Raw genomic sequence first — 25,253 nt, forward strand, 5'->3', positions numbered from 1 at the left:
TAGTGCCTTAAAGAATTTGGAGGTAAATTTAAATGGTCTTTATCTTTTCCCAGAAAGGATGACTAACATTTTTCTGTATAAATGTATGCGGCAGACAGTTTAGTTGTAAATAGTATTTGGTTATCATGCTCTTCTTTTTCTTATGTTTCATTCTGAAGTTCAAGCCTCCTATTATGAAGAAACCAAAAGTTTATTTGAACACATGTATGTCCTGATTTGAAATCAAAATACACACTGCATGCCAGGCACAGTGGCTCATGCCTGTAATCCCAGCACTTTGGGAGGCCCAGGTGGGTGGATCACCTGAGGTCAGGAGTTCAAGACCAGCCTGGCCAACATGGCAAAACCCAGTCTTTACTAAAAATACAAAAAATTCACTGGGCATGGTGGCAAGCACCTGTAATTCCAGCTACTTGGGAGGCTAAGGCAGAAGAATTGCTTGAACCAGGAAGGTGGAAGTTGCAGTGAGCTGAGGTCATGCTTTTGTACTCCAGCTTGGGTGACAGAGCTAGACTTTGTCTCAAAACAAACACACACAGAAACAAAAAGGCAAAATACACACTACACCTCTAAAAAAGCAAAAAGCAAGACGTTGAGAAAGATGACTCAGGATATATCCAAAGGACAAAGCATGGACTTCATGGGCAAGGCTTTTGTCATCCTCCATGGCATGATTTGAAGTAGTCCAGCTATAGTACCCCTTCATGCAAGTGGTATGACATGAAGAAACAGAGTAAGACTTAGGACCAACAAAGGTGAGACCTCCAATAGGAAGCGCCCATGAGGGAAGTCTGAAAGTTGCTGATAGAGCAGCATGCGTTTTTCAGTAAATATCAGAAGAATTACAGAATTAGTTGATATTCTCATTTAATCTTGCTTCTTTAATATTTAGAATTTGATCTCTCTTTTAAGGTTTTAGAGATACAACTTTTAGAAATATCTTGGATCAAACAAATCCGGTACCTTGAATTAATATGCTTATATTGAAGTCACATGTGTAACAGTGTATCAGGAAAGCAATCATGCGATTCAAGGGCATTCTTACTGTCATTTTACTTTATTTAAAACATTTTTCCCTTACATGTTAGAGCCACCATTTATTGCATTCTTTGAAGAATACAAAAGAACAGATTAGATTTGAGATTTGAACAGAGGAGATCCCTTTTTCTAATTTATGCCAGAGTATAATTGAACTTGACTTCATATTACATTTATCCTTGACACTTTGAAGTGGAAAAATCCCCACAAAAATAAAGAAAAATTGTCTGATTGGTAACCAAGCATGGTGGTGTGATGTATCCTATTGAAGAAGAATGTTGGCCCATTGCTTCTGACATTACTCTTATTATGTTTGCCTTTGGGATGCTCTCAGCCACTCTCCCCCTCTGTCCTTCCTTTTATCAGGAAAGTTGATTATGATTGCTAATACAGTATTTGCCCATGGTGTACTAGTATATAGTGTGTACTATTACCCAGAAAATGTAGTAAAATATTAATTGTAAAATTTAAGTGATCTATTTCATAAAAGATTAATGATTCTGTAAATCAAAGGATTAAACCCATTAACCCATTTTAAAAACTATTAAAATTAATACCTTATTAAATTTAAGTGGAGAGTTATAGCAATAAATAACAATAGTAAATCTATAGTGACCGAAAACTTTCCAAGATAATATTGAAAAAAGGCAAGCTATAGAACAAAATGTAGAGTATATAATTTGTATTAAAAATATATATGAAGTCAGCCAGGCACGGTGGCTCACGCCTGAAATCCCAGCACTTTGGGAGGCCAAGGCGGGCGGATCACGAGGTCAAGAGATGGAGACCATCCTGGCCAACAGGGTGAAACCCCATCTCTACTAAAAAATACAAAAATTAGCTGGGCGTGGTGGTGGGCACCTGTAATCCCAGCTACTTGGGAGACTGAGGCAGGAGTATTGCTTGAACCCCGGAGGCGGGGGTTGCAGTGAGTCGAGCTTGTGCCACTGCACTCCAGCCTGGTGCCTGGTGACAGAACAAGACTGTCTCAAAAAAAAAAAAAAAAAAAAAAAATATATATATATATATATACACACACACACACACACACATACACACACACACACACACACACACATGAAGTGAAGGGTATATATTTTATACTATAAACAAATAGGAAATGGCCTGAAAGATACTCTACCAAACCAATAGTGCTTGTGCCTCTGGAGGGAGCATGGTCAAGGAAGACTTTTGCCTTATCTATATCATTTATTAAAACTCCAATGAACATCTTATGTTTTGCTTGGGTACTTAAAATTTTTTTTTTTTCTTTAGAGACAAGGTCTCTTGCTCTATCACCCAAACTGGAGTATAGTGACCCAATCATAGCTCATTGCCACCTTGAACTCAAGCAATCCTCCTGCCTAAAGCTTGTTGAGTAGCTGGGACTAAAGGTATGCACCACCACACCTGGCTGATTTTTAAGTTTTTTATACAGATGGAGTCTTGCTATGTTGCCCAAGCTGGTCTTGACTCCTAAGCTCAAGCAGGCCTCCCCCTTGGCCTCTCAAAGCACTGGGATTACAGGCATGAGCTACCGTGCCTGGTCCCTGCTTAGGTACTTTTAAAGCAGCTGTTACTTCAACTGATAGATAACATTTGAGAATTATTAAAAATATTCTGGGCCAGGTGTAGTGGCCATACCTATATATAATTTGTATTAAAAATATCTATGAAGTCAAGGGTATATATTTTATACTGTAAACAAATAAGAAATGGCCTGAAAGATACTCTACCAAACCAGTAGTGCTTGTGCCTCTGGAGAGAGCATGGTCAAGGAAGACTTTTGCCTTATCTATATTATTTATTATAATACCATTACTTTGGGAGTCCAAGGAGGGAGGATTGCTTGAGCCCAGGAGTTTGAGGCAGCAATGAGCTATGATTGTACCACTGTACTCCAGCCTAGGTGACAGAGTGAAGCCCTGTGTCTAAAAAAATAAAATAAATAAAATATTCTTGAAAAAGTTAGATTTACCTCTTCCTGACACTGACCAGCCTCAAGTGACTTAGCGTCCCTGTCAGTTCTTTCATGTGTAAAATGGGCATGATGATAAATAATACCTACCTGTTGGAGTTACTGAAAGGATTAAACACAATAAGGCATGTAAAGAAAATGTAAATGTTCATTATTATTATTAGATGTTATGATATTAGTCAGGAACCCACCTGAATCATTCAAGAAAAAAAGTTTAACCTTAAGAAAATCTCATTTATATATAGATGGTATCACATATGAATATATATTTCATATATGGGTCTGAAATACGCACTTGCTTTAATTTTATTGGTTTTAAGTTTAATTAAGGCCTTCTAGAAAGTGCTGTTCTTTTAAAAAAAAATTTTTTTTTTTAAACAGGGTCTCACCATGTTGGCTAAGGCTGATCTACAACTCCTGGGCTCAAACAGTCCTCCCACTCTGCCTCCCAGATTGCTGGGACTACAGATGTGAGCCACCATGCCCAGCCAATTTTTTTTTTTGAGGCAGAGTCTTACTCTGTCGCCCAGGCTAGAGTGCAGTGGTGCTACCTTGGCTCACCGCAACCTCTGCCTCTCGGGTTCAAGCAGTTCTTCTGCCTTAGACTCCCAAGTAGATGGAAATAAAGGCTCATACCACCACACCCAGCTAATTTTTTGTATTTTTAATAGAGATGGAGTTTCACTGTGTTAGCCAACATGATCTTGACCTCGTGATCTGCCCGCCTGGGCCTCCCAAAGTGCTGGGATCACCTGAGGTCAGGAGGTCGAGACCAGCCTGGCCAACATGGTGAAACCCTATCTCTACTAAAAATATAAAAATTAGGTGGTAGGAGCCTATAATCTCAACTTCTCAGGAGGCTGAGGCAGGAGAATCGCTTGAACCTGGGAGGCAGAGGTTGCGGTGAGCCGAGATTGCACCACTGCACCCCAGGCCAGGTGACACAGTGAGACTCCGTCTCTAAATAAATAAATAAGCATTTAAGTAAAACCAATTCCAAATGGGTATCACTGTGAATAAGATTAAGATCACTAAAATACCTTGACACTTCCATTTAAAACAGTCTTTTGAGGTCTACTGTTTAAAGGAAGATGACATTACATACATTTTATGTCTTATTTATTGTGTTATATATTTTGTGCATGCATCTACTACTTGAGCTATTGTAAATTCTGGTGTTCACGTGGTTTTATATGGGACTGAGTTGTGATGAGGACTTTTTTCTGCTATTACCCTCTCAGATGGATAATTATTCTAAAGTCTGCATTATAGTAAGCTACATTTAGATACATTTAGAGCACCAGATAATTGACTTTGCTTATATTCTTTGTTTTGGTTAAATTTATGTCTAGGCCGGGTGCAGTGGCTCATGCCTGTAGTCCCAGAACTTTGGGAGACTGAGGCACGCGGATCATGAGGTCAGGAGTTTGAGACCAGCCTGACCAGCATGGTCAAACCCCGTGTCTACTAAAAATAAAAAAATCAGCTGGGCATGGTGGTGCACATCTGTAATCCTAGCCACTCAGGAGGCTGAGGCAGGAGAATCACTTGAATCCAGGAGGTGGAGGTTACAGTGAGCTGAGATCACGCCACTGCACTCTAGCCTGGGCAACAGAGCGCGACTCCATCTCAGAAAACAAACAAATTGTTTCTAATCCTAGTTTAAATCTTGCCTGACAACTCAATTCTGGTTTATGAAGCGTAATTAAAAGTGTGTGTGGCCAGGCACATACCTGTAATCCACTTTCTGAGGCCAAGGCAAGTTGGATAGCTTGAGTCCAGGAGTTTGAGATCAGCCTGGGCAACATGGTGAAACCTTGTCTCTACAAAAAAATGAGCCAGGTGTGGTGGCACATGCCTGTGGTCCCAGCTACTCAGGAGGCTGACATGGGAGAATCACCTGAGTCTGGGGAGGTTCCAGCCTGGGCGACAGAATGAGACCCTGTCTCAAAAAAAAAACAAAATAGTAAGTGTGTGTGTGTGTGTGTGTGTGTGTGTGTGTGTGTATTTAGATATAATTCACATTCCATAAAAATTTACTTAAAATTTTAATTCAGTGTTTTTTTTAGCATACACACAGAGTTCTGCAACTAGCACCACAACTCATCTGTAGAACATTTCATCACCCAGAAAAGAAACCCAATCACTAACTTTCTGTCTCTAGAGATTGACCTGTTCTGGAGATTTCATACAGATGGAGTCGTACAATATGTGATGTTTTGTGATTGGCTTTCATTTAGCATAATATATTCAATATTCACCTATGTCATAATAACTGTCAGTCTTTTTTTAATGGCTGGATAGTATTCCACTATATGGATCTGCTGCATTTTGTTAATACATTAGTCAGTTGATAGGCATTTGGTTGTTTATACTTTTTTGGCTATTATGAGTAATGCTGCTGTGAACATTTGTGTACAAGTTTTTGTGTAGACATATCTTTTCAATTCTCTCTGGTAGTTTGCTGGGAATAGAATTGCTGGGTCATATGGTAACACTATGTTTAACATTTTGAGGAACTGTCAAACTGTTTTCCAAAGTAACTGCACCATTTTATGTTCCTACCAGCAATATATAGGAGATCTAGTTTCTCCACATCCTTACTAACACTTGCCTTCTGTATTTTTTGCTATAGATTATAGCCATCCTAGTGAATGTGAAGTGGTATCTTATTGTGATTTTGATGTGCATTTTCCTAATGACTAATGATGCCGAGCATGTTTTCCTGTCCTTATTTGTCATTTGCATATCCTCTTTGGAGAAATACCTATTCAGGTCCTTGCCCATTTTTAAATTAATTTGTGTGTCCTTTATTGTTGAGTTTTAAGAGTTGTTTATATATTATTCTGCATATAAGTCTCTTATCAGATAAAAGATTTATAAATATTTTCTCCCATTCTATGGATTGTCTTTTTACTTTCTTGATTATATCATTTGTAGCATAAAAGTTTTACATTTGGGCCAGGTGAGGTGGCTCACGCCTGTAATCCTAGCACTTTGGGAGACTGAGGCAGACAGATCACAAGGTCAGGAGTTTGAGACCAGTCTGGCCAACTTAGTGAAACCTCATCTCTACTAAAAATAGAAAAAAGTAGGCAGGTGTAGTGATATGTGCCTGTCATCGAAGCTGCTCAGGAGCCTGAGGCAGGCAAACTCTGTGAACCCAGGAGGTAGAGGTTGCAGTGAGCTGAGAAGAAAGTTTTTTGAGACGGAGTCTCGCACTGTCACCCAGGCCGGAGTGCAATGGTGTGATTCTCCTGCCTCAGCCTCCCGAGTACTTGGGATTACAGGAGTGCACCACCACATCTGGCTAATTTTTTATAATTTTTAGTAGAGACAAGGTTTCACAACGTTGACCAGGCTGGTCTCGAACTAACTGACCTCGTGATCTGCCCGCTTTAGCCTCCCAAAGTGCTGGGATTACAGGCATGAGTCACGGCGCCCAGCCAAAAGAAAAGTTTTACATTTGGATGAAGTCTTATCTTTTTATGGTTTATAGTGCTTTTTGTTTGTTTTTGAGACAGGGTCTCGTTCTGTTACCCAGGCTAAGGTTCAGTGGCATGATCTCAGCTCACTACAGCCTCTGCCTTGTGGGTTCAAGCAATTATCCTGACTCAGCCTTCTGAATAGCTGTGATTACAGGCACCCACCACCATGCCCTGCTAATTTTTGTATTTGTAGTAAAGATGGGGTTTCACCATGTTGGTCAGGCTGGTCTGGAACTCCTGACCTCAAGTGATCCGCCTGCCTCAGCCTCTCAGACTGCTAAGATTACATATAGGCGTGTGTGAGCCACCGCACTCCACTGGTTTATAGTACTTTTGGTGTATCTAAGAAACTATTGCCTATCCCAAGGTCACGAAGATTTATTTATATTTTCTTTGAAGCATTTTATTGTTTTAGCTCTCACATTTAGATCTGTGGCTCATGTTGAGTTAATTTTTGTGTATGGTGTGAGGAAGGAGTCCAACTTCATTCTTTTGTTTGTGGGTACCCATGCGTGTCCCAATACCATTTATTCTTTTCCCATTGAGTTATATGGACCCCTTTGTCTAAAATTAAAGAGTTCTGGGCTCTTAATTCCATTTCATTGATAAACATTTGCACCAGTATTTTTAAAATTTATTTCCATAAAATTTTCCTATGTGAAACTTTTTTTTTTTTAAGCTTTAAAAAAGTCACTAAGCAGTAGTAATTACCAAATTAGATACAGTTACACACATACACACACACACAAACATGTAAGTTATCTTAGGCAGAAAAATTTGAGGTATATAACATTTCAGGCATTTTGTGGTGCCTTTTTTTCTTTTTTTTACTTCAAAACTGTAGCTTTAGATCAAACTCTTTATTTTATTTTGTTTTATTTTAATTATTGATTGGTAGAGATAGGGTCTCGCTCTGTTACACAGGCTGGAGTACAGTGGCACGATCACTGCTCCCTGCAGCCCTGACCTCCTGGGATCAATCAGTGTTCTCACCTCAGCATCCCAAGTAGCTGGGACTACAGGTGGGCCTCGGTGTCTGGCTAATTTTTGTATTTTCTTGTGGAGACGGGTTTTGTCATGTTGCCCAGGCTTGTCTTGAGCTTCAGGGCCTAGATCTACCCACCTTGGCCTCCCAAAGTACTGGGATTACAGACATGAAACACTGTGCCTGGCCAAGCTTTTTTTTAGATACTCATTTTTGTATTGCTTATTTAAACATGACTGAAATGTGGGTAATTGCTGGGAAAAAATATTTACCTTTATATCGGCATTTTTATGGAGAACAGGAAAGTACTGGAAACAACTGTCTAGAAAGTGGCAAAATTCAAATGAGTATGAAGTTCACTTATGTAAAGAGAGGCCATATTCTGTGGTATCACTGCATTCTGAACACCACCAGTTTGTTATTAAAACTGTAAGAGTAAAATTTCTGAAAATATTGATTCATTTCATGACTTACAGATATATGTTGTTTGCACTTCTTTCATCTTTCAGAGGCTATATTGCTGCTTAATTTTGTTTTCTTGGGGAACAGAGAGCACATATTGTTCTTATAAAGGCATTATTGGCTTATTGTTGTCTTCCCGTTTCATGTGCATGTTACTAAACAAGGAGTTCCCCAAACCACTTGTATCTTATAAAAATGCATCTTTATGTGTTTGTGGCAGTGCCATAATTTCCTGTTATATTGCATGTATACAATTAGCATATTTTAGATATCAGACTGATGACTTCAACTCTCATTTAGGAATCTTTGTCTGAAGTGGAAGAAAAATACAAGAAAGCCATGGTTTCCAATGCACAGTTAGACAATGAGAAGAACAATTTGATCTACCAGGTAGATACACTCAAGGATGTTATTGAAGAGCAGGAGGAACAGATGGCCGAATTTTATAGAGAAAATGAAGAAAAATCAAAGGTAATGCTTATCTGATATTTTCTTTTGGGACAGAAAATAAAGGCCTGCCACTTATAAAGTGATGGAAGATTGTGGCATACCTACTTAGGAATGATGTTTCAGTCAAAACTGAATGGCCCAAGGAAATTGAAAGAACACCATGAGGTTTCAGGCCCTGACATATTTTCCTTTTCTATTTTTTAAAAATTATTTTCCTAAGGAAAAGCTTATGTCTTCTGTTAAGTTTCTGAAAATAGAATAGAACTAAAGTTTTATCTTCATTTTTCAAATATGTAGATTTCCTTAAAATATCTTATTTGCAGTAATAGGTAATGGGTTTGTTTTTTTAAAACATGAATTAATAAACTGGTTTTTTTGTCTTATTCGGGTCAGCTACAGTGAGTTACTTCTTCCAGTTATACGTGGCTGGAACTCCCACAAAGCTCCAAAGACTCAATAAAGTGATTCATTCTTTTCTATGAACTTCTGAACAGTTCAAGAGAATTCATTTTCTAAATAATTGGATAGATGTCTTTAATCGGTTATTTTAAATCAGCAATTTGGAGATGTGGGTCAGAAATCGAAAGATGTTTTCTTTAGAGGCTTATAAGCTATAATGTTAAAATGTGCAGATGGAGAATAAAACTCATTGCCCAAGACAGGATTTGCTGTTTGACAACTGCAGAAAACAAATTGGGATCTTTTAAAAGCATATGTTTCAGACTTTTTAAAGTGTTGATGTCAGTTCAAGCAGAGGTCAAATGGATATTATTACCAGAAATGGATTGCTACTACATTGCTAATATAGAAAAATCCAGAAAATAATTTAGGAAATGCGTATTGATAAATTATTAGAAACAACAATCTGAATTTGCACAAAACAAAGGGAGAGAAGCTGTTTATATAATCTCCAAGAGGCCAGCATTACTACCATAGTCTTTATAGGAATTTCTTTCCTTGAGGACTAGAAATGCCCATTCCAGCCTGTCTTGGTCACATTCAAAAAGGGTTAGCCAGGTGTTTGGAGGAGAGAGGGATGAATAGACCAGAGCACAAAGGATTTTTAGGCCAGTGATACTATTCTGTATCATATTGTAATGGTGGATACATGTTATTATGGATGCATGTATTGATACATTAGTCCAAAACCATAGAATGTATAGCACCAGGAGTGAACCCTAATGTAATCTCTGGACTTTGATGTAGGTTCATTGATAGAATGAAATATACCACTCTAGTGTGGGATGTTTATAAGAGGGTAGACTGTGCATGTATGGGGACAGGGAGTATATGAAAACTCTCTGTACTTTAAACATAATTTTGCTGTGAATCTAAAACTGCTCTAAAATTATTTAGGACTGGTATTTAGATGGTGAAGAAGAGGCTTCTAGTTGTTTTCATATTGGACTGACAGTGGCCTGTGGAAGAGCATTATGTGCTGACAAAAGGTGGTTTCCTCTTTGATTCTTCTTGAAAACCCTATAGGCCATTTTTGGAGATTCTGAACCATCATGCTTTTCCTAGAGTCCTATGGACTCCTTTTTTTTTGCCGTCCCCCACATTTTTTCATATCTATTTTTGGCTCTTTGCCTCTATCAGACTAAAGTAAAATCTTATGCTAAGTATATAATGGTCAGTACTAAAATGAATTATCTTTCCATCATCTCAAATACTCTCGAGCATTTTTTAAAATAAAGAAAACCCTTATAATTAGCTATTTTAACCAACTTAGTTTTTCTCTTGATTATTTTAGAAGGTAATAGTTTTTTTAGTATGCATAGTTTTTTTTTTTTCTTAATCTTGTACGTTTTTTTGGAGACAAGGTCTCACTCTGTAGCCCAGGCTAGAGTGGAGTGGCAGGAGTATAGCTCATTGCAACCTCTGTCTCCAGGCTCAAGTGATCCTCCCACCTCAGTCTCCCGAGTAGCTGGGACTAAAGGCATGTACCACCACGCCTGGCTAATTAAAAAAAATTTTTTTTATAGAATCAGGGTTTCACCATGTTGCCGAGGCTGATCTCCAACTCCTGGGCTCAAGCAATCTCCCCGCCCTCAGCTTCCCACAGTACTGGGATTACAGTTGTGAGCCACTGTGATGGGCCTTCTTACACTTTTCAAACATAAAATTTGTTAGATTTTTTCAATACCCTGGAAATTTGCTTCACGTACCATGTTGCAGAAGACTTTGTTGACAGTATCTCTTTCTAACATAGCTTTACTCCGAGCTCTCTTGTTCTAAACAACTATTGCTTTGTACAGTAGAATGTTATATTCAGAGATAAATAAAGAGGTCAGGCACTGTGGTGTATTTCATTACAGAAGCAGGTAGTGAGAGTAGAGAAGGACCATTCAATAATAATTATACAGTATTAATAAAATTTTTCTAAATGTCTTTAGTGCCTCTTGGAATTACAGTAACTATTTTGTTTTATATTTTTATTTTATTATTTTTATAGACAGGATCTCGCTCTGCTCCCCAGGCAGGAGTACAGTGGCACAGTCATAGCTTACTTTGATCTCCTATGCTCAAGCGATCCTGAGTAGCTAGAACTGTAGGCACATGCCACCATGCCTGGCTGTTTTTTAAAAATCTTTTTGTGGAGATGAGGCCTTGCTGTATTGCCCACGCTGGTCTTGAACTCATGACTTCAAGCAGTCCTCTTCCTTTGGCCTCCCGAAGTGTTGGGATTACAGACACAAGTGCCTGTGCCCAGCCCATTGTTTCTCTTTTAAAGCATAATCAAAAGACCATTTCATACCTGTAAAATTAGCAATAATTCATATTATATATTCAATCAGTGTTAAAATTTTAGCAGTTTCAAAATGCCATAAATGATTTTTCTTTTTTACACTTAAAAAAGTCAGGATCCAGATAAGTTTCACACCTTGGAATTAATTGATAAATTTTTAAGTCTCTTTTCATGTATAGGTTCCCTTTCACTTTTTTTCTCCTTATAATACATATGTTGAAGAAACTGGGTTGCTTAATATTTCCCAGTCTTACAGGTTGTCTGTTTTCATCCCCATAGTGTCTTTACCATGTTCCCCTTTCCTCTGTATTCTCTGTACATAGGTAGTAAGGCATAGAGACTTAATCAAATATAATTTTAGTTTTTTTGGAAAGTCTGCTTCAAAGATGGTGCAGTTGTCTTCCTACAGGAAGTCCAGATGTGTGGCTAGCTATTAGGCTGTAGGTGAGTGCTTAGATCCTTTAATTGAATAGGGGCTGCAAAATGGGATGTTCTGATTTCATCATTACCAGTTTATTTATTTAATGTTATTTATTTATTTTGAGACACAGTTTTGCTCTTGTTGCCCAGGCTGGAGTGCAATGGTGCAATCTTTACTCACTGCAACCTCCGCCTCCCAGGTTTAAGTGATTCTCCTGCCTCAGCCTTCTGAGTAGCTGGGATTACAGGCATGTACCACCATGCCCAGCTGATTTTGTATTTTTAGTAGAGACGGGGTTTCTCCATGTTGGTCAGGCTGGTCTCAGACTCCTGACCTCAGGTGATCTGCTACCTCTGCCTCCCAGACTGCTGGGATTACAGGTGTGAGCCGTTGCACCTGGCTTATTTAATGTTCTTTTTAAGCAACTTTATTGAGATACATTCACATACCATACAAATCATCCATTTAAAGTGTACAATTCAGTGGTTTTTAGTATATTCATATATATGGGTAACCTTCATGACAGTTACTTTTAGTATATTTTTATTACCTCTTTTCCCCAAATCCGTCAGTTGTAATAACCACTGATCTACTTTTTATCTATAGTGTTCCCTATTCCTGACTCACATGAATGGAATCATATAATACGTGGTCTTTTGTGACTGGCTGTTTCACTTAGCATCATGTTTTCAAGGTTCATCCATGCTGTACCATGTATCAGTACTTAATTCCTTTTATGGCTTATTAATCTTCCATTTTATGGGTATGCTACATTTTGTTTATCCATTTGTGCACTGATGGACATTTGGGTTGTTTATACTTTTTCCTGTTAAGAATAATGCTGCTATAAACATTTGTGTACAGGTTGCTTTTTGGACATTTTTTTTTCCTTAAGAGACAGGGTCTTGCTATGTTGCCCAGGCTGGTAACTCCTGGCCCCAAGCAGTCCTCCTGCCTTGGCCTCCCAAAGTGCTGGAATTATAGGCATGAGCCACCGTGCATTGTCGGGACATGTGCTTTCCTTTTTCTTAAGTATATACTTGGGAATGGAATTGCTGATTCGCACGACAAATCTGTGTTTAACCATTTAAACAATGCCAGACTATTTTCCAAAGTCCTGCACCATTTTATATTCTCACACCAGTAGTGTATGCAGGTTTGATTCTCCCACATCCTCACCAGCACTTGTTATCTGACCTTTTTATTCCAGCCATCCTAATAGGTATGGTTTTGATTTGCATCTCCCTGGTGACTTAATTATTTTGAGCATATTTTCATGGGCTTATTGGCTATTTGCATATCTTCCTTGGCAATATGTCTGTTCAGACCCTTTGCACATTTTAAAATTGGATTTTGTCTTTTTATTACTGAGTTATAAGGCTGTTTATATGTTCTAAATATAAGTATTTCATCAGATATATTATTTGCAATTATTTTCTCCCTTTGTGAGTTTTCAAAAAAAAAAAAAGGAATCGGTTGAGTGCCTTCTTACAGTGACCAACTACTTTTCTCTTAAAATACCAATATGAAGTCATAAATTCAAGCATTTGCCGGGCGCGGTGGCTCAAGCCTGTAATCCCAGCACTTTGGGAGGCCGAGGCGGGTGGATCACGAGGTCAAGAGATCGAGACCATCCTGGTCAACATGGTGAAACCCCGTCTCTACTAAAAATACAAAAATTCAGCTGGGCATGGTGGCGCGTGCCTGTAATCCCAGCGACTCAGGAGGCTGAGGCAGGAGAATTGCCTGAACCCAGGAGGCGGAGGTTGCGGTGAGCCGAGATTGCGCCATTGCACTCCAGCCTGGGTAACAAGAGCGAAACTCCGTCTCAAAAAAAAAAAAAAAAAAATTCAAGCATTTGATGTCTTCAGTGCATTGCAGCTTTTATTCTTTTTGATGCTAAAATTGTCCCACCTTTGGCTAATGTGAACCTCTTCAAGTTGATTCACAAGTGCTTCTGGTGAGTCTAATTGTTTTTGATAGATTCTTTGCTTTCTGACAGAAGATTTTCCAGCCTTGTACATTTTCTGCCCCAGACCTGGGATCAGCCATTTGTACAAGGAGCCCTAGTTCTTTTTTAGTGTGAGTGCCAGAGATGCCCATTGCCACCAGGTTGGTCACTGTTTATGGGACTTTTCAGTGAATACATTTGGGAAACATGTAGGAAGTTTTTTTGTTTGTTTTTAATGACAAAATATATTATGAGTTCATGCTGTCAGTTCATAACCTCTTCTGTCTTACATCTGTATCTTTTTTTCCCCCCACACTACAATTCCTAGTTCTCAGAGTTTCTAGGGATGACAGTAATTCTGTTACATTCTGTTCTCTTTGCTTTATCCCAAGTTACCTAGAATAGCAATACCAATGTTAACACTAACAATTTAATTACTGAAAATAGGTAAAAGATTTTTATTTTGTTTGTTTTGCTTGGCTGTTATTTTTGCCACTAGTCCTTGTATGGCCAAACTATTGTTTTTAGAAGTTGCTTGAAATAGTTTCTGTTTGTGCTACTAATTGGATCTATAGGTATGTTCACTGCATTTTATTTTCAATATTTAGGAATTACTTTTAAAATTATTTTTATTTTAAAATTTTTAATTGTTATAAAAAACACAATAAATTTATTAACCATTTTAAAGTGTAGAGTTCAGTAGTGTGAAGCATATTCACATTATTGTGCATTAGATCTCCAGAAATTTTTCATCTTGCAAAATGAAAACTCTATACCCATTAAACAGTTCCCCATTTCTCCCTCCCACCAGCCCTTGGCAACTACTATCCTACTTTCTGTCTCTGTGAATTTGGCTACTCTATGTACCAAATTCATAAGTAAGTAGAATTATATAATAATTTATCATTTCGTGACTGGCTTACTTCATTTAACGTAATGTCCTAACGCTCATCCATGTTGTAGCATGTTACAAGAGTTTCTTCTTTTTTAAAGCTGAATAATATTCCACTGTGATATATATACTATATTATGTTTATCCATTCATCAATCGATGGCCACTTGAGTTGTTTCCACTAGGAACTGCTTTTTAAATTTAATTTTGTTTTACAATTATGTAGAATAGTTACATAGATCTTGAGTCAAGTTAACAAAGAAAATATATTTGAAGAAGTTAATCTTCTATCTCTGTCTCTTTATCCCTGTTTTCTCCTTCCTTTAGGGAATTTAAAAATTTAATGGTTTGTCTTTCCATTTTTCAAATCTCAAAAGATATATTAGGTAGCCATTTTTAATCTAAAAAGATATATATGTGTATATATATATTTATCATTCAAAATATATGTATTATTCTCCTTTCTTAGAAAATGGTAGCATACTATTAATATAAATGCCGTTCTGCATCTATATTCTATCACTTTATGATGAATGTAGTATAGAGATATCTTGCGCATTCTTTTTCACCACTGCATAATTATTCCACAGTATGGATGTACCATACTTTATTCTACCAGTTCCCTATTAATAGACATTCAAGTTTGTCATGTTTTGCTGTTAAAAATAGTCCTGTAGAAATAACATACTGCATAGGTCTTTTTGTATTTTGGCCAATGTATCTATGATGAAAAGTTGCCAGGCACGGTGGCTCACGCCTGTAATCCCAGCACTTTGGGAGGCTGAGGCGGGTGGATCACGAGGTCAAGAGATCGAGACCATCCTGGTCAACAAGGTGAAACCCCGTCTCTACTAAAAATACAAAAAATCAGCTGGGCATGGTGGCGCGTGCCTGTAATCCCAGCTACTCAGGAGGCTGAGGCAGGAGAATTGCCTGAACCCAGGAGGCGGAGGTTGCGGTGAGCGAAGATCGCGCCATTGCACTCCAGCCTGGGTAACGAGAGCAAAACTCCGTCTCAAAAAAAAAAAAAAAAAAAAAAAAAAAAAAAAGAAAAGTGATATTGCTGTGTGGAAAGGTTTGTAGTTTTGCAAGATACTGCCGAGGTCTCCTCTGTAAGCTTTATACTATTGCATTCTCGCCAAAATGTATGAGGGCCTGTTTCCTTCCCCATAGTTCCGTCCAGGAATATGTTATGTTGTCAAGTTTTTGAACTTTTACTAGTGTTTTGGTGAGACAAATAGTTTGTTTCCATTTCTCTTAGTATGAGTATCTTTTCATATTCAGAGTTATTTTCATTTCTTTTTCTGTAAACTGTCTATTTCTGTAGCTTGTTTTTCTGTGCAGTTAGTGCTTTTTCTTATTTCTAGCTTTAGAGATTCTCTGCCATTCAAAAGTTTTAGTTATTTGCATATGTATTTTTTGGAGACAGAGTCTTATTCTGTTGCCAGGCTGGAATGCATTGGCACCATCATGGCTCACTGTAGCCTTGACCTCCCCAGGCTCAGGTTGTTCTTCCACCTCAGCCTTTAGAGTACCCGGGACTACAGGCACATGCCACCAAGCCTGGCTAATTTTTGGATATTTTGTTGCCCAGGCTGGTCTTGAATCCTTAGGCTCAAGGGATCCACCTGCCTCGCCTCCCAGAGTGCTGGGATTACAGTCATGAGCCACCAGGCCCAGCCCAAAGTTATTTATTTTTTTATTTGATGGCGTCGCATTTGCTCACCTAGGCTGGAGTGATCTCTGCTCACTGCAACCTCCACCTCCTGGGTTCAAGTGATTCTCCTGCCTCAGCCTCCTGAGTATCTGGGATTACAGGTGCACACCACCATGCCCAGCTAATTTTTTGAATTTTTACTAGAGATGGGGTTTCGCCATGATGATAAAGCTGGTTTAGAACTCCTGACCTCAAGTGATCCACCTGCCTCAGCCTCCCAAAGTGCTAGGATTGCAGGCATGAGCCACTGTGCCTGGCAAAGTTTTTATTTTTATGTAGTCTAATTTATTGTACCTTTACCTCATTGCTTGTGGATTTTTGAGTCATTTTCTTAGTAAAGATTGCTCTACTCCTTGGTTACTTTTCTTTTAGTTCCTGTACAGTTTGTTCTCCCTTTCCTTCCCTCTTCCCCCATTCACTCCCTGACCTTCTTTCTTTATGTACACCTCTGATTGATTTGGAATTTATTCTGGTCTGTGGTGTGGGGTATGGTTCCAATTTTATCTTTTTCCAAATGGATATCCAGTTATCCCAACATTACAAATTTAAAAGTCTTTTTTTTCTCATTGATTTGAGATGTTCCTATTTTTGTTGTTTTTAAATGTATTTGTATATGTAAATGGATCTTCTTCCTGAATCTTCTATTCTGCTCTCTTGGTCTATATTCATGCGCCATAACAACACTGTTTTAATTATGGAAACTTTATAATATGTTTTACTGTCTGGTAAGGCCAGCATTCCTCTTTTTCAGTATGTATTTTTCTGGCTACTTTTTCTTGTGTTTTTCTTTAAAATCGACTTGCCTTGCTCTGATGAGAAAATTAAAACCTGATGGTATTTTTATTTGTGCAGCATTAAATTATAGGTTAATTTAGGGAGAGCTGGCATTTTTATAATGTTGTGAGACTTTTAATCCAAGAAGACAGTATGCCTTTCCATTTATTCAGTTGTACTTCTCTGCCTTTTGGGAATGTTTTTTTAATTTTCCTCATACAGGTTTTTGATATATCTTGTAAGTTTACATGTATATATTTGACTTAATATTGATTTTATTTTGATATTGCATTTGTTATTCCTTCTTTAAATTTTTATTTGTATCTATGAATGTTATTGAATTGTATATGTTCATTTTATAACCTGTTACTTTACTAAATTGTCTTTTGTTTATAATAATTTTGCCATTGATTAGTTCAGGTTTTCTAGATAAATAATTACACAATTTTTCTAAGTTACTATGAATCAGGAGTTTGGGCATGTTTCTGGAGGTCATGCTTAACCTGTGTGTTGCATTGTATGTTTTCAAATTTCTTGTGTGCCATGACCTGTGTAAATGGTATCATTTGTTTAATAACAGGAGTTGGAAAGGCAGAAACATATGTGTAGTGTGCTGCAGCATAAGATGGAAGAACTTAAAGAAGGCCTTCGGCAAAGAGATGAGCTTATTGAGGTACGCACGTGAACTGTGGAAATACTTAATTTTGAAAAAAAAGAGTTGAATGGGGTGAGGATGTGTGTGCTGGGAGGGAAGGAGAGTTAAGATGCATCAAAGAGTTTACTTGTCTCTTTACATTTGACTGTCCACTAAAATTTTTCAAACATAAACCAGATCATGCTTAAAAATTGATACTATAAATCCTGTAAACATTACCCCCCTTTGGTAGCAGAAATTTTTGTCTCTTATTCCTTAGCACATTGTTTCTTAAAGGTATCTTAGGAAATGGACAAAAGGAAAAATTAGAGAGTAACATTATTCTTTGGAATTAGTGAATGCACGATTCTTGGGGAATAAGTTTGATTTTTCACTCAGGTAGATATATTTCTGAGGTGGCTAAATGAAAAAAAAAGAAATGTCAAGATACCTTCTGTACATAAAGGTCAACAATGGCTAGTCTGAAGGTTCAGGTTTCTACAGGCGAAGGGACGCCCACATTGTTGGCAGCATCTTAGGAATGGAATGTAGCACAGAACACCAGGAACTCTGACAGCATTTGTCCTCCTTGTAGGCCCACTCCATTGCATGCATCTTCTTTCTTTAAATGTGCTTTTCCCTCTCGAGGTGATGCTTTTACATAAATATGGAAATAAATTTGAGGGGGGATCCTGCCCACTATCTAGGTGTGGCTATCAAAGGCTTCTAATGTTAATTTAGTGTTGACAGGCCAGAGATGTCAGGAAGCATAGATGTTCATGATCCCAGGGGAGGTCGCTCACGTACCACACTTGTCCACACTCCTGGCTACTCAGACCCTAGCCTTTCTTTTTCTCTCCCTCTTTTCCTCTTTCCCCGCAGACCTACCTCTTAATATCTCTCTCTACAAATGACTTTTAAAAAACCATTTAATAGAGAAAAAGAAATGACTTTTTAAATTTGGACGATTGGTTTTTTGTCATTTTTAAGAATAACTGAACATACCCAGAATTTGTGGATTTCAAGTGCAGATACAGATAACCTTTTGGATCTATCAGATGACATGTGAAGTTAATTTTCTTAGTTTTTCTCCATATGAGGCAGGAAGCATATTTTCCAGAATCTGTATCCTGCTGGTATTTTAAAATAATGTGAAATTCTTTCCCTTTTTGTTCTTACATCTTTTTGTGCCAAAATGCCAATCACTTATTTCTTTTTCTAATTAAAACATATACTTTCCCACTTTTATGATTTCATAAAATAAGCCTGCTTTGGGGGCTGCTTCTCAAATTCAATAGCTTAAGTTAGGATTGGTAAAGTGTTCTAGTTTTTAATTGTAACTGCATTTAAGAAGAATATAATGCTTGATTTCTATAGTTCATCACTGTGGCTTCTTTAGTAGCTTAGATGCTAGGCATACAAATTTTGAAAACTAGTTTTAGAGGTTTTTTACATTTAGAGTTAACATCTTGTAGATGTTAGTATATATGGTTATGCTGAAAAACTTTAAATATTACAAATAATGCTTTTCGGTCTTTGGAATTGAAAATTCCATGGTAAAGTACCTCATGTATGAGTAGGGAAAGTAGGAGATGATAATTTACCAATAATGCATAAGTAGAAAACCTGTTAAGCACCATTGCTTAATTGGAAAGGTCCTTTACAGATTGCTAAATGCTAAATTTAAATGCTTTAAAATAATATAAATAATTTTAAAATAATACCAAATTCATGGTGTTCTTGCTATCATAGATTTTGCTAACGGAAATTCAGAATGATCAGTTCTGCTTAAAAAATAACAAGCTGGGTGCGGTGGCTCACGCCTGTAATCCCAGCACTTTGGGAGGCCAAGGCGGGTGGATCACAAGGTCGGGAGTTTGAGACCAGCCTGACCAACATGGTGAAACCCTGTCTTTACTAAAAATACAAAAATTAGCTGGGCGTGGTGGCGCATGCCTGTAATCCCAGCTACTCAGGAGGCTGAGACAGGAGAATCACTTGAACCCAGGAGGTGGAGGTTGCAGTGAGCCAAGATCGCACCACGGCACTCCAACCTGGGCAACAGAGCGAGACTCCGTCTCAAAAAAAATAATAAAATTCAAAACTACTGCTTGTTCTCTAAGATAAAAGATCATTTGTTCATAAGCAAACCTAAATTTCCCTCTCTAGGAATGTAAATTCTTGTTTGAAAAAAGGCAGTTATCACAGAATGAATACACATATGGAGCTGCATGTACACAGAAATTCTAGCTGGCCTGCTGCCACATAGCTGTGGTTGGAACAGTTATTCTTGGTTCCTTTGCTTACTTTTGTAGGGGTAAGCCAGTGGGAATCATGTGGCCAAGACTGTGAATGTCATCCTTTCTTTTGGCAAACCAATTTTGCCTTTCCTGTTCATCACAGACTTTCCCTTTTGGTTAAGTTTCTTTGTCGGCTTTACTTTTATTTCTTCCCTCAACCCCTCCCTTTTCTTTCTGCTCTTTTATTACTTCTCTTCCCTCTTCCTCTGCAGGAGAAGCAGCGCATGCAGCAGAAAATAGACACCATGACAAAAGAGGTGTTTGACCTCCAGGAGACACTTCTTTGGAAAGATAAAAAAATTGGGGTATGAGATGAAATCGGGCTTTGGTTAGAAGCTCATTGATGAGGGCTACAACAGTGGAATTTAAGTTAGAGATTCAAAAAACCTGTCCTTTTGATTATTCTTGAGCATGTACACAGTATGAAAAATGAACAAGCAGGAGATAGAAAGAGACTTCCATGGGAAAACCTGATGTTGTGCCTGGAAAGAACTCTACTTTTCAGCCAACACTAGGCTTGTAAAATGTGTAAGTAGGAACTTTCAAAGGAAATTTCTCTGTATCCCCTTAGAATTCGTTTTTTTTTTTTTTTTTTTGACTGAGGGCTGCATAGTATTCCATGGTGTATATGTGCCACATTTTTTTTTTGTCCAGCCTATCATTGATGGGCATTTGAGATGGAGTCCTCACTGTGTCCCCCAGGCTGAAGTGCAGTGGTATGATCTCAGCTCACTGCAACCTCCGCCTCCCGGGTTCAAGTGATTCTCCTGCCTCAGCCTCCCCAGTAGCTGGGATTACAGCCATGCATCACCACACCCAGCTAATGTTTTGTGTTTTTAATAGAGCTGGGATTTCACCATGTTGGCCAGGCTAGTCTCCTCCTGACCACCTGACCTCAGGTGATCCACCTACCTCGGTCTCCCAAAGTGCTTGGATTATAGGTGTGACCCACCATGCCTGGCCTCCCTTAGGATTCTTATCAAGAAACAGCCACAGGCATTCAGTTCAAACTCTGTGGTTAACTTGATATCCTTACATTGCAAGAATTTGGATAAGAAGAGAGTAGGTGGGAGAAAGTTATTAGCATCCTATAAATTGTTGGTGAATAAAATAGGAAGAGATTAAAATCAATTTAATTACAGAAATGGATAGGAATGTAAGGCTTCCTAGGGTGGCTGTCTGTAATTATAACTACAGAACTCCCCCAAGTACGGGCCCAGATAAATGAAATGTCTTCATTGCTGTTTTGCCAAGTCCTGCAGGTAGATTTGCACATATACCAAAGGCTGGAAAAAATTCCCTCCAGTTCATCTCATGTGGACTTTGATTGGCAGTCCCATCACCTGGCTGAGCTCTCTGTTCTGCAGTAGGGGAACCACTTAGCCATAGCTGCCAGAGGCTTACCTTGTCAGGGAAAGGCAGAGGAAACAACATGTAAGAAAAGTCTTGTTCTGCTTAAGGTTAGGTGGGATAGGGAATAGTTGTTAAAGATCCCTGAGAGCATCTCTGAGAGACATGCCTGGATATGAAACCCTCTGGATCATACCCTCAGAATGTTGTTACAAACATTCTGAAGCCCAACCAGTGGTCAGCAGGATCAGTCTTTTTCATCACTCCAAGGACCTCTGTCATTAATATACACATGGGAAGATGCCATTACCTCTTAAGAGTTTGTAGACTCATGCCTGTAATCCTAGCAGTTTGGGAGGCCAAAGATCAAGGGTTGCTTGAGGCCAGGAGCTTGAGACCAGCTTGGGCAACACAGAGAGACCCATCCTATGTCTACAAAAGAATTTTAAAATTTGCAGAGCATGCACCTGTAGCCCCAGCTACTTAGGAGGCTCAGGTGGGAGGATCACAGGAGCCCACAAGATTGAGGCCGGAGTGAGCTATGATCGTGCCACTGTACCCCAGCCTAAGCAACAGAGTGATACCCTTTCTTTAAAAATAAAAAAAGTTTGGACCGGGCGTAGTGGCTCACACCTGTGATCCCAGCACTTTGGGAGGCTGAGGTGGGTGCCCGGCCTAGAATGGGCTTCTTTTAGGACTTTTCATAATTTTCGTTAACACAGATCTGTATGTCCAGGATTTCCAGCTTGTATGATTGCCTTAGTATTTTAAACTGATGATCTTAGACCAGCCATAGAAACCCCTCAGATGTCTCAGTTCAAAATATAAATTATTTGGCTTTTATTTGGAGAATATTTTACTTTATTTTAGTATTCTTTTTTTGAGATGGAATCTCTCTCTCTTCCCCAGGCTGGAGTGTAGTGGCATGATCTCGGCTCACTGCAACCTCCACCTCCCAGGTTCAGTTGATTCTCCTGCCTGAGCCTCCCGAGTAGCTGGGTTTACAGGCATGCACAACCACACCCAGCTAATTTTTGTATTTTTAGTAGAGACAGGGTTTTACCAGGTTGGCCAGGCTGGTCTCAAACTCCTGACCTTAAGTGATCTGCCCACCGTGGCCTTCCAAAGTTGGTGGTAGGCATGAGCCACTTCCAAAGTGGTGGTATTACAGGCCTTCCAAAGTGGTGGTATTATAGGCACGAGCCACTGCCTGACCGGAATTTTAGATTTACATGCAGTTGTTAAGAAATTAAACAGGGCTGGGCACGGTGGCTAATGCCATTAATCCCTGCACTTTGGGAGGCCGAGGATGGTGGATCTCTTGAGGTCAAGAGTTGGAGACCAGCCTGACCAACACGGTGAAACCCCGTCTCTATTAAAAACACAAAAATTAGCTGGTGTGGTAGTGCACACCTGTAATCCCAGCTACTCGGGAGGCTGAGGTAGGACAGTCACTTGAACCCAGGAGGGAGAGGTTGCAGTGAGCCGAGATCACGTCACTGTGCTCCAGCCTGGGCAACTCAGCAAGACCCTGTCTCAAAAAAACAAAAAGAAAAAAAGAAAGAAAAAACTTAACAGTGAGATCCTATACATTCAAAAAGAAAAAAAGAAGGAAAAAACTTAACAGTGAGATCCTATATATTCTTTGCTCAATTTTCCCCAAATGTAACATCTTACATAAACTACAGTACAATATCACAACCAGGACATTGCCCTTGATACAGAACATTTCCATCACCATCACTGTAAGGGATTTCTCTTCCTCTTGCCTTTGTATAGTCATGACCTTTATCTCCCCTTCCCTCCCAAGCCCTGAGAACCACTAACCTTTTCTCCATTTGTATAGTTTTGCCATTTTAAGAATGTGATAAAAATGGAATTATATAGTATAAGCCTTTTGGAATCACCCCTTTTCACTCTGTATAAGTCCTCAAGATTTGTCCAAGTTGTTGAATCACCAGTTGACTCTATTTTTTTAATTTGAAAAATTGTGCTAAAATACAAATAACATAAAATTTACCATTTTAACTAGTTTCAAGTGTACAGTTCAGTGGCATTGAGTACATTCATGTTGTTGTGCTGCCGTCACCACCATCAGAACTTTTTCATCTTCCCAACTGAAATCTGTACCCATGAAACAACTCCCCTTTCAGTCCCTTCACCCAAACCCCGGGCATCCACTATTCCACTTTCTGTCTCTGTGAATGTGAATACTGTAGGTACTTGATATAAGTGGAATCACACGGTATCTGATTTATTTCACTTAGCATAATGCCCTCAAGGTTCATGTTGCAGCCTGTGTCAGAATGTCTGTCCCTCTTAAGGCTGAATCACATTCCATTATGTATATGACACGTTCTTCTGTTGATGTATCGACACATCTACCTTTTGGCCATTGTGAATAATGCTGCTGTGAACATGGGTGTACAAATAACCCTTCAAGACTCTGCTTTCAGTTGCTTCGGTATGTACCCAGAAGTGGAATTGCTGGAGTGGGTCCCCTTCCCTCCCCACAGTAATTCTGTGTTTAATTTTTTTGAGTAACAGCTATACCTAGTGTTCTGTAGCAGCTGTCCCATTTTACATTCCTACCACTAGTGAACAAGGGTTCCAATTCCTCCATGTCCTTGCCAACATCTGTTATCATTATAATACAAGGGCAGTGGTCCTCCCTTGACTTAAAAGACACATTTTCAGTATGGTCAGCGACTACTTAATGAATCATTTGTCTCTAGCTTCATTTTCAGGATGAAGACGTATGTCCATTATTCCCAGGTTAAAGTGCAATTCATTAGTGCTGCTCTTAACTCTAGCTCCACTGCGGTTCTAAACACCTGGAGCCCATGTATAGAATAAGTGCATGCAAACAACTTGCGTATCTCTATAGCCCAGGCCCAGGAGAAACTCACTTCCATTCTGACCAAAGATGTTTGTTCCCCAATACAATTATGTGGCGAATTAACCTTTTGCCCAAAAGTTCAGCCCATTACACACATCCTTTTGGCTTCTGGATGGTAGAATTTGAGGTTAGGTCAAGGATAAAGAATTATTTTGAACGCTACCAGCATGTACTTTTTACCCTAAAAAAATTCTGTAGGAGCTATTGTTGCATGCAAACACAAGGGTAGTGGTTATATGGTCAGGTAATAGGGAAGATTTTAGAGTTAGCGTGAATACTTTGATCAAATTATAAGGTATTTTAGTAGTCCTCAAACTCTGTGGTGAAATGGGTGAATTTACAGGATATATTTTATTTTCCCATCTATAATTATGGGGAGAGGAAATTTAAAAGTCTGAAGGTAAAAATAAAACCAAGTGCAATAAGATGTGGAAGAGGAGCAAATGTCATGTATATAATTTTGCTAGAATTTCCAGTTTCAAATTGGCCTGTTCCTCAGCGGTCTTTTATATTCAGTGGTGGTGTTTATATGGAGCATGTTGTGACTGATCATTTATCCAGTAATATGCGGTGACACATGGCATAACTACGCATGCAGATAGCAGTAACCAAAAATACCTAACCCATAGAGATTAAAGTGACACTCATCATATGGGAAAGTATTGTGCTTTGTCTTCCCATTGTTTCGTTTACTATTATTGATGTAATGGAGTGTTAATACTAGCTAGATGGTGCTAGAAACCCACGTTGTTAACTCACAGGCAGACTTGAGACACATCGTATAGTGTGAATATAAATTGTTGAAAGGAAGTCAGACATTGACATTGCAGTTTGCGTAAGTGAAGAATAGGATTTGTCCTATGGACGCTTTCCTAGCATCATCTGGGCTAACAATAAGGGAATATAATGTGGCCTTCATAGGGCTGTGACATTAAAAAAACTATGCAAGGGCTTAGGAAACAAAAAGAACCAGATTCATAGGCCAGGCGCGGTGGCTCAAGCCTGTAATCCCAGCACTTTGGGAGGCCGAGGCGGGTGGATCACGAGTTCAAGAGATCGAGACCATCCTGGTCAACATGGTGAAACCCCGTCTCTACTAAAAATACAAAAAATTAGCTGGGCATGGTGGCGCGTGCCTGTAATCCCAGCGACTCAGGAGGCTGAG

The 25,253-nt window shown here is 38.8% G+C and overlaps 1 protein-coding gene across 23 annotated transcripts in view; it reads left to right on the plus strand.

Annotated features, from left to right (window-relative positions):
- Positions 1-25,253, plus strand: part of LRRFIP2 (LRR binding FLII interacting protein 2) — a 133,596-nt gene that overhangs the window by 93,525 nt on the left and 14,818 nt on the right. For 14 of the 23 annotated variants that reach the window (XM_017508469.1, XM_017508478.1, XM_017508480.1 and 11 more), the window contains 3 exons: positions 8,252-8,422; positions 17,486-17,578; positions 20,052-20,144. In XM_017508469.1, the coding sequence (XP_017363958.1) occupies positions 8,252-8,422; positions 17,486-17,578; positions 20,052-20,144 (357 nt within the window). The remainder of the gene's footprint in view (positions 1-8,251; positions 8,423-17,485; positions 17,579-20,051; positions 20,145-25,253) is intronic. The other 9 variants (XM_017508484.1, XM_017508485.1, XM_017508479.1 and 6 more) reach the window with 1 other exon arrangement.

This window comes from Cebus imitator, unplaced genomic scaffold, assembly GCF_001604975.1.
Source record: "Cebus imitator isolate Cc_AM_T3 unplaced genomic scaffold, Cebus_imitator-1.0 Scaffold391, whole genome shotgun sequence".
NCBI lineage: Eukaryota > Metazoa > Chordata > Mammalia > Primates > Cebidae > Cebus > Cebus imitator.